Raw genomic sequence first — 13,320 nt, 5'->3', positions numbered from 1 at the left:
GCGTAACGATCACCCCAGTGTCACTGCCATCTACCAGGTACCTTTTGTATACCAGGCTTGCCCTTGGTCAACTATGAATGGGTCAACCCATTCATCCAATAGTGCCATTGTCCTCTTCTGTTCTCCAATGAGGAAGACTGAGGGCCAGAGAGGGGCGATTACATATCCAGGACATGTGGGACCAGCTTCAAACCCAGGCGTCCTCCGAAGCCTGTGCTTAGAACCACCAGCTTCCGGCCCTCCTGCCAAGCCTCGGAGCTGGCCAGGATCCAGCCCTCAGAGCGCTGGAAAGCCCAAGGCCTGACAGCAGGAAATGAGCTCTGTGCTCCCTGGCCCTATGCTCAGAGAGCCCCCTCCGCCCAGCTGGGCTGGGATGTGTATGCCTCGCCTCCTCCCCAGCCTGATCTACATGTGTGCCGCCAGTGGTTGGGAGCTGGGAGTGCCAGGTTCAATCATACCCGTGCCGAATCTTTGGTATATGACTGGATGCCATTCATTCCATGTCACCGCTCCTCCCTTTCTAAGCCTCAGTTTTCTCATCTGTATGATGGGGAGAGTGGCTGCACAGTTCTTCCAGAGCTCTATGACCCCCATGCACAGAAGCTCAGCACAAGGTAGATAGTTGATAAATGGCAGCTTTTATTACTATTCCCATTTGACGTGTGGCAGTACAGGCTCAGCAAGGTGAATGTCTTACTGAATGTCACCAGCCAGACTGCGGTAAGGTTAGAACCCAGGTCTCCCTGCTTCCTGGTCCAACGTGACCAGCACTCTCCACACACCCCACCCTTGGAGCAAGTGTCCAGGGACCCTGCCCACACTGTAGGTTGTCCCACAGGGCAGTCAAAGCTGGCTTGGAAGAGGTGTGGCAGGTACAGACTGACTTCTCTATCCCAGCCCAGCCCTGCTCACTCACCATCTTTCTTCCCCCAGGGGACCCATTACTGTCCAACACCTTCACTGAAACCAGCAGCCACTGGCCCCAGGGACCAGCTGGTCTCCCAGGCCCCCCAGGGCCCATGGGTAAGTTGAGTCCAGATCCAATGTAAGAGGTGGGGTCAGGAGATGGAAGAAGGGCTAGGGCTGTGGCTATCAGGAGGGAGCGGATAGTGGACTTCCTGGCAGGTACTCTGTTTTGGTCCTGAGGACATCCTGTCTTATTCCAGGTCCCCCTGGACTTCCTGGTCCCGTGGGCATTCCTGGGAGTCCTGGACACATGGTGAGTAAGTCTCCAAGTGCTCCCACTCATCTGTCCATCCATCCACCCACCCACTTATCAGTCCACATATTCATCCATTCACCCATCTACCATTCATTCATATAATCATTCATTCAAGCATTTATTGAGCACTTAATATGCAAACTACTTTCAATAAATCTTTTTATTCAATCTATGTAAGGAAAAGTAGCACGTATGACCAAGAATGATAAAGGTTTTGTTTTTTTGTGTGTAAGACAGAGGTTCTTGCCCTACGGCTGCCACCAGCACATGGCAACTTCCAGATCAGGGTAGGGACTCTATGACTCCAGGGCCATAACTCTAAACCCTGAGCTGTACAAACTGCCTGCTATATGCCAGGCACTGGGAGTGTGGTAAAAAACCCAGAGGCCCAAGCCAAACTGGGACTCCCTCCTTGACCCCTCTGTCCCCCAAGTCCTTGCCCACCCCACCCTGACTCAGTACAAGGCTGAGGCCCTGTCTTGTTGCTCAGGGACCCCCAGGCCCCATTGGACCCAAAGGAATCTCCGGCCACCCAGGAGAGAAGGGAGAGAGAGTGAGTACTGAGGCAGCCCCTGGTGGAGGATTCTGGGGAATGTTGGGGTCCCTGGGTCACACACACCCTAATAAATGACTGTATACATCTCCTCCCTCCCACACAGGGACTGCGTGGAGAACCTGGCCCCCAAGGCTCCATGGGGCAGCGGGTGAGTGATGCTGCCACCCTGCAGCACTCCCTCCAGGATCCCACAGGCCCAGACCCCTGCTCTGGCTCCACACACTGAGATCAGAGCTCCTGACCCCTTTCCTGTCCAGGACATGATCTGTCTCTCTCTTTCCTTGTCTCTGGGTCCTGTCAGCCTCTTAGAATCAGGCCACATACCTCACCCTCACTCAGGCTCTGTGTCTCTTTATCTGTTTCTCTGTTTCTCTCTTTACTCTGTGTCTCTGTGTCTCTGACACTCTATATTTCTCTCTTTCATGCTCCATCTTTCCAACTCTGATTGTAGATTTGTCTGTTTCTCCCTTTAGTTTGGTCAACTTTTCCTTAGTGTGTTTTGAAGCTTTGTTATTAGATGCATACATGTTCAGGATTTTCATGTCTATGAAACAAATATCTTTCTCTCTGGTGATACTCCTTGTTCTACATTCTACTTTTTTTGAAATACAGGTTTTTTTATTTGACTTTTTTGGAGAGAGAGAGAGAGCGCATGTGCACATTGGGGAGAGAGGAAAAGAGGTGGGGAGAGAGACAGAGAGAGAGAGAGAGAGAGAGAGAGAGAGAGATTGAAGATCTTAAGCAGGTTCCAGGCTCAGTATAGAGGCTCAGTCTCATGACTCTGAAATCATGACCTGAGCCAAAATCAAGGCAGAAGCTTAACTGACTGAGCCACCTAGGTGCCCCAATAAAGTTTCTCATTTATTTAAGTAACTTCTACGCTCAAAGTAGGGCTCAAACTCACAACCCCAAGATCAAGAGCCACATGCTCTTCAGACTAAGCCAGCCAAAGTATCCTCTGCATTATACTTTTATATTAAAATAAACACAGCCTTCTTACACTTAGCATTTGCATGGTATATCTTTTTCAGTCCTTTTGTTTTCAACTCTTTCTATTTGAAATATACCTCTGGTAAATGGCATATACTTGGGTCTCTCTTTTTTTAACTGTCTTGACTGTGGAGTTTATTTACATTTATTAATATGGTACCATTTAAGTCAAGCAGCTTGCTATTTGTGTTCTATTTACCCCATCTCTTCTTTATTTTTCCCCCTTTATTCTGCCTTCTTTTGGATTGAGTACTGTTTACTCCATTTTTATCTCTACCAATGACTTTGTGTTATTTTTTCACAGTTGTTCTAAGGATAACAATATACATCCTTGACTTATCACAATTAACTTGAATTAATATTATACCACTTCCCATATAAATAAGAATGTTACAACTATATAATTTGCCCCCTTCTGACCTTGTGCTATACTGCCATATATTTCACTTCTGCGTTTGTTATAAACCCCACAATACATTGTTGTTATTGCTTTAAACAATTGCCTTTGAAAGAAGTTAAGAAAACAAAGAAAAATCATCTTTTACATCTACTGATATATTTATCATTTCTAATGATTTCCTGCAGCTCCAAATTCCATCTGGTATTGTTTGTCTTCAGCCTAAAGAATGTCCTTTACCTCTGCTTGTATGGGTCTGCTGGCAACAAATCCTCTCTGCTTTTATCTAAAACTGTCTTTATTTTACCTTAATTTTTGAAAGATATTTTGATTTGGATATAAAATGATAGTTTGGCAGTTTTCCTCCCTTTTAGCACTTTAAAGATGTTGTTCCACGGTCTTCTGGCTGACATAGAAGATTAGCATTTCTTATGAGAAATTGGCTGTGGCTCATGTTATTCCCTTGTACATGTCTTTTTGCTCTGGCTCTTAGGATTTTCTCTTTAGGGGCACCTGGGTGGCTCAGTCGGTTAAGCATCTGACTTCAGCTCAGGTCATGATCTCATGGTTCGTGAGTTCAAGCCCGGCGTCAGACTCTGTGCTGAGAGCTCAGAGCCTGGAGCCTGCTTCAGATTCTGTGTCTCCCCCTCTGTCTCTGCCCCTCTCCCACTCACGGTCTGTCCCTCTCTGTCTCTCAAAAATGAATAAACATTAAAAACAATTTTTTAAATAAATTTAAAAAGTTAAAATAATAAAGATTTTCTCTTTACCCTTGGTTTTCAAACAGGTTGATAATGATGTGGTTATGTATGATTTTGTGTTTACCCTGCTTTGGATTTGCTAAGACTCCTAGATCTGTAAGGTCATTGGGATTTCAGTTTTTGTTAGTTTTTTTTGTTTGTTTGTTTGTTTAATTAATGAAATTCTTTCTTAGAGCATTTTTTTGGGTTCACAGAAAAATTGAGCAGAAAGTACAGAGAATTCTCATATACTTCCTGTCCTCACATATACACAGCCTCCCCCACTATCAACATCCCTAATACAGTGGGACATTCGGTACAGTCGAACCCACAATGACACATTATTATCATCCTGAATCCATAGTTTACATTAAGGCTCCCTCTTGGTGTCGTATATTCTATAGTATCAATGGGTGTATATTGTATATACATACTGTTATGTATCCACCATTGTAGTATCATATAGAATACACTGACCTAAAATTTCTTGGTGCTCTGTCCATTCATCTCCTCACTAATATGCACTTAAGGTTCCTCCATATCTTTTCATGGTTTGATAATTCACTTCTTTTTAGCTGTAAGTAATATTCCATTGTATGTACCACAGTTTATTTATCCATTCACCTACTGAAAGACAGCGTGGTTGCTTCTGAGTTTTGGCAATTATGAATAAACATCCACATGCAGGTTTTTGTGTGGATGTAAGTTTCCAGTTCATTTGGGTAAATGCCATTGAGTGCAATCACTGGATCATATAGTATGTTTAGCTTTGTAAGAAACTTTTCTGTAAGGGGCGCCTGAGTAACTGGGTCAGTTAAGTGTCCATATTGGCTCAGGTCATAATCTCATGGATCGTGAATTCAAGCCCCACGTCAGGCTTTCTGCTGTTAGTGTGGAACCCACTTTGGATCCTCTGTCGCCCCCTCTCTCTGCCCCTCCCCTACTGGTTCTCTCTCTCTGTCTCAAAATAAATAAATATACTTTTAAAAAGAGATTTTTTTTATAAGAAATATACCTTGTGTGTGTGTGTATGTATGGTGAGAACACTGAAGATCTACTCTCTGAGCAAATTTCAGTTATACAATGCAGTATCGTTGACTCTGGTCACCATACTAAATATTAGATCCTCAGAACTTGGCTATGCTATAACTGAAAATTATATTCTTTTATCAACCTTCCCCATTTCCCGTCCCCTGCCCCAGGCCCAGGCAGCCACCATGCTGCTCTGTTTCTCTGAGTTCAACTTTTTTCCCCTTAAGATCCACATATCCTTCTTGTCATTAAGATTCCGTCTTTTTAAAGGATGAATAATGTTCCATTATACACACACACACACACACACACGTACATACATACCACATTGTGTTTATCCTTTCATCCATATCTTGGATTTTGTGAATAACGATGCAGTGAATATGGGAATACAGATATTTCTTCAAGATAGTGATTTTGTTTTCTTTGGGTGAATACCCAGAAGTGGGACTGCTGGATTGTATGGTAATTCTATTTTTAATTTCTTGAGGAACCTCCATTCTGTTTTCCATAATGGCTGTATTAATTTACATTCCCACCAACAGTGCACAAGGGTTCCCTTTTTTTCACATCCACACCATTTGTTATCTCTCTCTCTCTTTTTGATAATAGACATCCTAACAGGTGTGAGGTAATATCTAAAATTGTGGTTCTGATTTGTATGTCCCTAATAATTAGTGATCTTGAACATCTTCGTACATACCTATTTGCCATTTGCATATCTTCTTTGGGAAATTGTCTATTCAAGTTCTTGCCTATTTTTGATTGGGTTATTTGTTTGGTTGGGTTTTTTCCACTTGAGTTGTATAAATTCCTTATATATTTTGGGTATCAACCCTTTGTTGGATAGGTGGTTTGCAAATATTTTCTCCCATTTCACAGATTGGCTCTTTTTCTTCCTTTTTTTTTTTTTGAGAAAAAGTGAGTGAGCAAGTGAGAGAGAGAGAGTCAGAGGAAGAGAGAGCCCAGTGCATGGCTCGATCCCATGACCTGTGATCATGACCTGAGCCAAAATCAAGAGTCCAACACTCAATTGATTGAGCCACCGAAGCACCCCTGTGCAAAAACTTTTTAAAATTAGTTTTTTTATTGTTGAGCTTTAAGAGTTCTTTGTATATTTTGGATAATAGTCCTTTATCAGGTGTGTCTTTTGCAAATATTTTCTCCCAGTGTGTGGCTTCTCTTATTCTCTTGATACTGTCTTTTGCAGAGCAGAGGTTTTTAATTTTAATGAATTCCAACTTATCTGTGATTTCTTTCATGGATTGTGCTTTTGGTATTGTTTCAAAAAGTCATCATCAAACCCAAAGTCATCTAATTTTCCCCTATATTATCTTCTAGAAATTCTATAGTTTTGCTTTTTGCACTTAGATCTGTGATCCATTTTGAGTTAATTTCTGTGAAGAGTATGAGGTCTGTGTCTAGATTTTTTTAATTTTTTAAATTTTTTTAAAATTTATTTTGAGGGAGAGAGAACACATGCATGGGAGGGGCAGAGAGAGAGAGGATCCCAGCACTGTTAGTGTGGAGCCTGATGCAGGGCTTGACCTCACAAACCATGAGAGTTCAACCATAACCTGAGCTGAAATCAAGAGTCAAACACTTGACTAAGCCAACCAGGCATCCCTAGAATTTTTTTTTTTTTTTGCATGTAAGTATCCAGTTGTTCCAGCATCGTTTCTGAAAAAGATTATCTTTGTTCCACTGCATTGTCATTGCTTCTTTGTCTCATTCCCTGAGAGAGGGAGACAGCGTGAGCAGGGGAGGGTCAGAGAGAGAGAGAGATACAGAATCTGAAACAGGCTCCAGGCTCTGAGCTGGGTGTCAGCACAGAGCCTGTCGCGGGGCTCAAACCTATGAACCGCAAGATCCTGACCTGAGCCAAAGTCGGACGCTCAACCGACTGAGCCACCGAGATGCCCCTGTGTTTTTAATTTCAAATTCTACTTATTCATTGATGGTATATAGGAAAGTGATTGACTCTGGTTTATTATCCTTGTATCCTTCAGCCTTGCTATAATTGGTTATTAATTCCAAGAGTTTTTTATTGATTTTTTCATATTTTCTAAACAGATAATCATATCATCTGCAAATAAGGACAATTTTATTTCTTCCTTCCCAATCTGTATACTTTTTGTTTCCTTTTCTTGTCTTATTGCATTAGCTAGACCTTCCAATTGATGACCATTGGTGTGAGGAGATATGCTTTCCTTGTTCCTGATTTTAGCAGGAAAGCTTTGAGTCTATGATGTCATTAGTAGGGTTTTTTTGTAGATGTTCTTTATCAAGTTAAGGAAGTTCCCCTCTATCTCTGGTTTGTTGAGTATTTATCATGAATAAGTGTTGGATTTTTTCAGATGCTTTTTCTGCCCCTATTGATATCTTAGATTCAGTTTGCTGATGTTTTGTTGAAGATTTTTGCATCTATGTTCATGACAAATATTGGTCTGTAGTTTTCTTGTAGTGTCTTTGTCTAGTTTTGTTAGTAGGATAATGCTAGCCTCATAGAACGAGATAGGATATATTCCCTCTGTTTCTATCCTCTGAAAGAGACTTTAGAGAATTGGTATAATTTCTTCCTTAAGTGTTTGCTAGATTTCACCAATGAATCCATTTGGTTCTAGTGCTTTTATTAATGATTGGTTTATTCCATTTCTTTCTTTCTTTCTTTCTTTCTTTCTTTCTTTCTTTCTTTCTTTCTTTCTCTCTCTCTTTCTTTCTTTTCTTTCTTTCTTTTCTTTCCTTAAATAGGCTCCACGCCCAGTGTGGAGCCCAACACAGGGCCTGAACTCACAACCCTGAGATCAAGATTTGAGCCAAGGGGTACCTGGTGGCTCAGTTGGTTAAGCATCTGATTTTTGGCTCAGGTCATGATCTCACCATTTGTGGGTTCAAGCCCTGCATCGGGCTCTGNACACTCAATTGATTGAGCCACCGAAGCACCCCTGTGCAAAAACTTTTTAAAATTAGTTTTTTTATTGTTGAGCTTTAAGAGTTCTTTGTATATTTTGGATAATAGTCCTTTATCAGGTGTGTCTTTTGCAAATATTTTCTCCCAGTGTGTGGCTTCTCTTATTCTCTTGATACTGTCTTTTGCAGAGCAGAGGTTTTTAATTTTAATGAATTCCAGCTTATCTGTGATTTCTTTCATGGATTGTGCTTTTGGTATTGTTTCAAAAAGTCATCATCAAACCCAAAGTCATCTAATTTTCCCCTATATTATCTTCTAGAAATTCTATAGTTTTGCTTTTTGCACTTAGATCTGTGATCCATTTTGAGTTAATTTCTGTGAAGAGTATGAGGTCTGTGTCTAGATTTTTTTAATTTTTTAAATTTTTTTAAAATTTATTTTGAGGGAGAGAGAACACATGCATGGGAGGGGCAGAGAGAGAGAGGATCCCAGCACTGTTAGTGTGGAGCCTGATGCAGGGCTTGACCTCACAAACCATGAGAGTTCAACCATAACCTGAGCTGAAATCAAGAGTCAAACACTTGACTAAGCCAACCAGGCATCCCTAGAATTTTTTTTTTTTTTTGCATGTAAGTATCCAGTTGTTCCAGCATCGTTTCTGAAAAAGATTATCTTTGTTCCACTGCATTGTCATTGCTTCTTTGTCTCATTCCCTGAGAGAGGGAGACAGCGTGAGCAGGGGAGGGTCAGAGAGAGAGAGAGATACAGAATCTGAAACAGGCTCCAGGCTCTGAGCTGGGTGTCAGCACAGAGCCTGTCGCGGGGCTCAAACCTATGAACCGCAAGATCCTGACCTGAGCCAAAGTCGGACGCTCAACCGACTGAGCCACCGAGATGCCCCTGTGTTTTTAATTTCAAATTCTACTTATTCATTGATGGTATATAGGAAAGTGATTGACTCTGGTTTATTATCCTTGTATCCTTCAGCCTTGCTATAATTGGTTATTAATTCCAAGAGTTTTTTATTGATTTTTTCATATTTTCTAAACAGATAATCATATCATCTGCAAATAAGGACAATTTTATTTCTTCCTTCCCAATCTGTATACTTTTTGTTTCCTTTTCTTGTCTTATTGCATTAGCTAGACCTTCCAATTGATGACCATTGGTGTGAGGAGATATGCTTTCCTTGTTCCTGATTTTAGCAGGAAAGCTTTGAGTCTATGATGTCATTAGTAGGGTTTTTTTGTAGATGTTCTTTATCAAGTTAAGGAAGTTCCCCTCTATCTCTGGTTTGTTGAGTATTTATCATGAATAAGTGTTGGATTTTTTCAGATGCTTTTTCTGCCCCTATTGATATCTTAGATTCAGTTTGCTGATGTTTTGTTGAAGATTTTTGCATCTATGTTCATGACAAATATTGGTCTGTAGTTTTCTTGTAGTGTCTTTGTCTAGTTTTGTTAGTAGGATAATGCTAGCCTCATAGAACGAGATAGGATATATTCCCTCTGTTTCTATCCTCTGAAAGAGACTTTAGAGAATTGGTATAATTTCTTCCTTAAGTGTTTGCTAGATTTCACCAATGAATCCATTTGGTTCTAGTGCTTTTATTAATGATTGGTTTATTCCATTTCTTTCTTTCTTTCTTTCTTTCTTTCTTTCTTTCTTTCTTTCTTTCTCTCTCTCTTTCTTTCTTTTCTTTCTTTCTTTTCTTTCCTTAAATAGGCTCCACGCCCAGTGTGGAGCCCAACACAGGGCCTGAACTCACAACCCTGAGATCAAGATTTGAGCCAAGGGGTACCTGGTGGCTCAGTTGGTTAAGCATCTGATTTTTGGCTCAGGTCATGATCTCACCATTTGTGGGTTCAAGCCCTGCATCGGGCTCTGTGCTGACAGCTCAGAGCCTGGAGCCTGGTTCAGATTCTGTCTCTGTCTCTGTCTCTCTCTCTCTCTCTCTCTGCCTCTCCCCTGCTTATGTGCTCCCTCTCTCTCTCAAAAATAAATAAACAAACATTAAAAAAAAAAAGATCTGAGCCAAGATCAGGAGTTGATGCATAACCAACTGAGCCACCCAGGCATCCCAACTGATTTCATTTCTTTCTTTTTTAAATTTATTTTGTTTTTATTTTTTGAGAGAGAGAGAGAGCACAAGCAGAGGAGAGGCAGAGGAAGAGGAAGGGAGAGCCCTTTGGAGAGCTTGATCACGCATCTGTGAGATTATGACCTGAGCTGAAATCAAGAGTTAGATGCTTAACCAACTAAGCCACCCAGGTGCCCCAAGTCCATTTTTTTAATAGGTTATAGGCATGGGCCATCGGGATGGCTCAGTTGGTTGAGTGTCTGACTCTTGACAGCATGGAGCCTGACATAAGAGTGACGTGCTGACAGCATGGAGACTACTTGGGATTCTCTCTCCTTCACTCTCTGCCCCTCCCCTGCTTGTGCTTGCTCTCTCTCAAAGTAAATAAATAAACTTAAAAAAAAAAAAATAGTAGGTCTAGGGCTATTCAGATTGTGTATTTCTTCTTCTTTTGGCAGATTGTATCTTTCAAGGAATTAGTCTAGTTCATCTAGATTATCAAATTTGTTGGCATAAAGTTGTTGATAATATTTCATTTTATCCTTTTACTGTCCAGGGGATCTGTAATGATGTCCTCCCTTTTTTTTCCTGGTGTTAGTCATTTGTGTCTTTCTTTTTTCTCTTTTAATTATCCTGGCTAGAGGATTGTCAATTTTATTGATATTTTCAAAGAACCAGCTTTTGGTTTTGTTGATTTTCTCTATTGATTTCCTGTTTTCAATTTCATAGATTTCTGCTCTAATTTTTACTGTTTCTTTTATGTTACTTACTTTGGATTTAATTTACTCTCCTTTTTTTCTACTTTTTTTTTTAATGTTTTTTATTTATTTCTAGGAGAGAGAGAGAGACAGCGTGAGCCGGGGAGGGTCAGAGAGAGAGGGAGACACAGACTCTGAAATAGGCTCCAGGCTCCGAGCTGGCAGTCAGCACAGAGCCCGACGCGGGGCTCGAACCCACGAACCGCGAGATCATGACCTAAGCAAAAGTCGGACGCTTAACCGACTAAGCCACCCAGGTGCCCCATTTTTTTTTCTACTTTTCTAAGGTCAAAGCTTAGGTTATTGATTTTAGATCTTTCTTCTTTTTTTAAAGTTTGTTTATTTTGAGAGAGAGAGAGAGGGAGAGAGAGAATCCCAAGCAGGTTCCATCCTGTTAGCATGGAGCCCAGTGCAGAGCTTGATAGCACAAACCTCGAGATCATGACCTTAGCTGAAATCAAGAGTCAGAGGCTTAACAGACTGAGCCACCCTGGTGTCCCAGATCTTTCTTCTTTTCTAACATATGCATACAGTGCAATACATTTCCACCTAAGCATTGCTTTTGATACACCCCATAAATTTGGGCAAGTTGCAATTTTATTTTTATGTTGTTCGAAATATTTTTAAATGTCTCTTGAGATTTCTTATTTGACCCATGTGTTATTTAGAAGTCTGTTGGTTAATTTCCAAGTATTTGGGGAGTTTCCAGTTATCTTTCTGTTATTAATTACTAGTTTAATTCCATTGTGGTCTAAGAACATGCATGGTATGCTTTCTGTTCTTTGGAATTTGTTGAGATATATTTTACGGCCCCGAATGTTCCATGTGAGCTTGAGAAGAATGTGTAATCTGTTGTTGGATGAAATGGTCTATAGATGTCAATTATATCCAGTTGATTGATGGTATTGTTGATTTCAACTATGTTCTTTCTTTTTTTTAAACTTCTTAAATGTTTATTCATATTTTTGAGAGAGAGAGATGGATATAGAGTGTGAGTGGGGGAAGGGCAGAGGGAGAAGGAGGCACAGAATCCAAAATAGCTCCAGGCTCTGAGCTATCAGTACAGAGCCTGACACGGGGCTCGAACCCACAAACTGCAAGATCATGACATCATGACCAGAGCTGAAGTTGGACACTTAACCAAGTGAGCCACCCAGGCACTTTTCTGCCTGGCTGGATCTGTATGTTTCTAACAGAGGATGTTAGAGTTTCCAACTCTAATAGTGGATACATCTATTTCTCCTTAGAGTTCTATCAGTTTTGGCCTCATATATTTTTTAAAAATTTTAAATAACTGTTTAATGTTTATTTATTTATTTTGAAGAGAGAGCACAAGTTGGGAGGGGCAGAGAGAGAGGGAGAGAGAATCCCAAGCAGGCTCCATGCTATCAGCACAGAGGCCAATTTGGGGCTCGATCTCACAAACCATGAGATCATAACCTAGGCCAAAATCAAAGGTTGGACACTTAACTGACTGATACCCAGGTGCCCCTTGGCCTCGTATATTTTGATGCTCTTTTGTTAGGCACCTACATGTTAAGTATTGTTGTGCCTTCATGGAGTATTAATCTCTTTATCATCATTATGTATTGCCCCCCCTTTTTTAAAAAATATTTTTATTTATTTCTAGGAGAGAGAGAGAGACAGCGTGAGCAGGGGAGGGTCAGAGAGAGAGGGAGACACAGACTCTGAAATAGGCTCCAGGCTCTGAGCTGGCAGTCAGCACAGAGCCCGATGTGGGGCCCGAACCCACGAACCGCGAGATCATGACCTAAGCGAAAGTCGGACACTCAACCAACTAAGCCACCCAGGTGCCCCATGTATTGCCCACCTTTATCCACGATAATTTTCCTTGCTCTGAATTCTGTTCTGTCTCAGATTAATATAGCTACTCTCACTTTCTTTTGATTAATGCTAGAATGTAACTAGAAACTAATAACTCACAACCCTGAGATCAAGAGTCGCATGCTATGCTGACTGAGCCAACCAGGTGCCCCTTCCAAGATACATTTTTATCTTTGATTTTCTGAAGTTTAAATATGATATGACCGGGGTGTGATATTTTGGGGGAGCATTTATCCTGTTTTGTGTTCTCTCAACTTTCTGATCTGTGGCTCGGCGTCTGACAATTTGGGAAAACTCTCAGTCATTATTGCTTTAAATTCTGCTTCTGTTCCTATCTTTCTCTTTCCCTTCCCATGTTCTCACTACATGTATGTTATACTTTTCTGTGATGTCCTATCATTCCTGGATAGTCTGTCTGTTCTGCTTTTTTCAGTCTCTGTTCTCACTGCTTTTCATTTTGGGAAGCTTCTAATTGTCATAATTTCAAGTTCAGAGATTCTTTCCTCTACCATTTCCAGTCCACTAATGAGCCCATCAAAGGCATTCTTCATTTCTGTTACAAGTTTTCAATCTCTAGTATTTTCTTAAGTGTACATTCAAGTTTTTAACCTGAAAAATCTAAATAATAATATTAAATCATATATTCATGTGCCCAACACTAAGCTTAAGAAATTGAACCTTATCACCTTTGAAGCCCCCCATGTGTCCCTTTCAAGTCTTTCTCCTTGAAAGGTATCTTTATTTTTATATTTTTTAAATTATTTAAAATTTTTTTTAATTTTTGACATT

The 13,320-nt window shown here is 40.7% G+C and overlaps 1 protein-coding gene across 1 annotated transcript in view; it reads left to right on the top strand.

Moving 5' to 3' along the window:
• EMID1 (EMI domain containing 1) overlaps positions 1–13,320 on the top strand; it is a 93,709-nt gene that overhangs the window by 61,946 nt on the left and 18,443 nt on the right. Inside the window, exons 9-12 of the mRNA XM_077761490.1 lie at positions 934–1,023; positions 1,167–1,219; positions 1,713–1,775; positions 1,882–1,926. Of these exons, the coding sequence (XP_077617616.1) occupies positions 934–1,023; positions 1,167–1,219; positions 1,713–1,775; positions 1,882–1,926 (251 nt within the window). The remainder of the gene's footprint in view (positions 1–933; positions 1,024–1,166; positions 1,220–1,712; positions 1,776–1,881; positions 1,927–13,320) is intronic.

This window comes from Crocuta crocuta, unplaced genomic scaffold, assembly GCF_008692635.1.
Source record: "Crocuta crocuta isolate KB4526 unplaced genomic scaffold, BGI_CrCroc_1.0 scaffold348, whole genome shotgun sequence".
Classification (NCBI taxonomy): Eukaryota; Metazoa; Chordata; class Mammalia; order Carnivora; family Hyaenidae; genus Crocuta; species Crocuta crocuta.
This window is presented reverse-complemented; position numbering and strand designations above follow the sequence as displayed.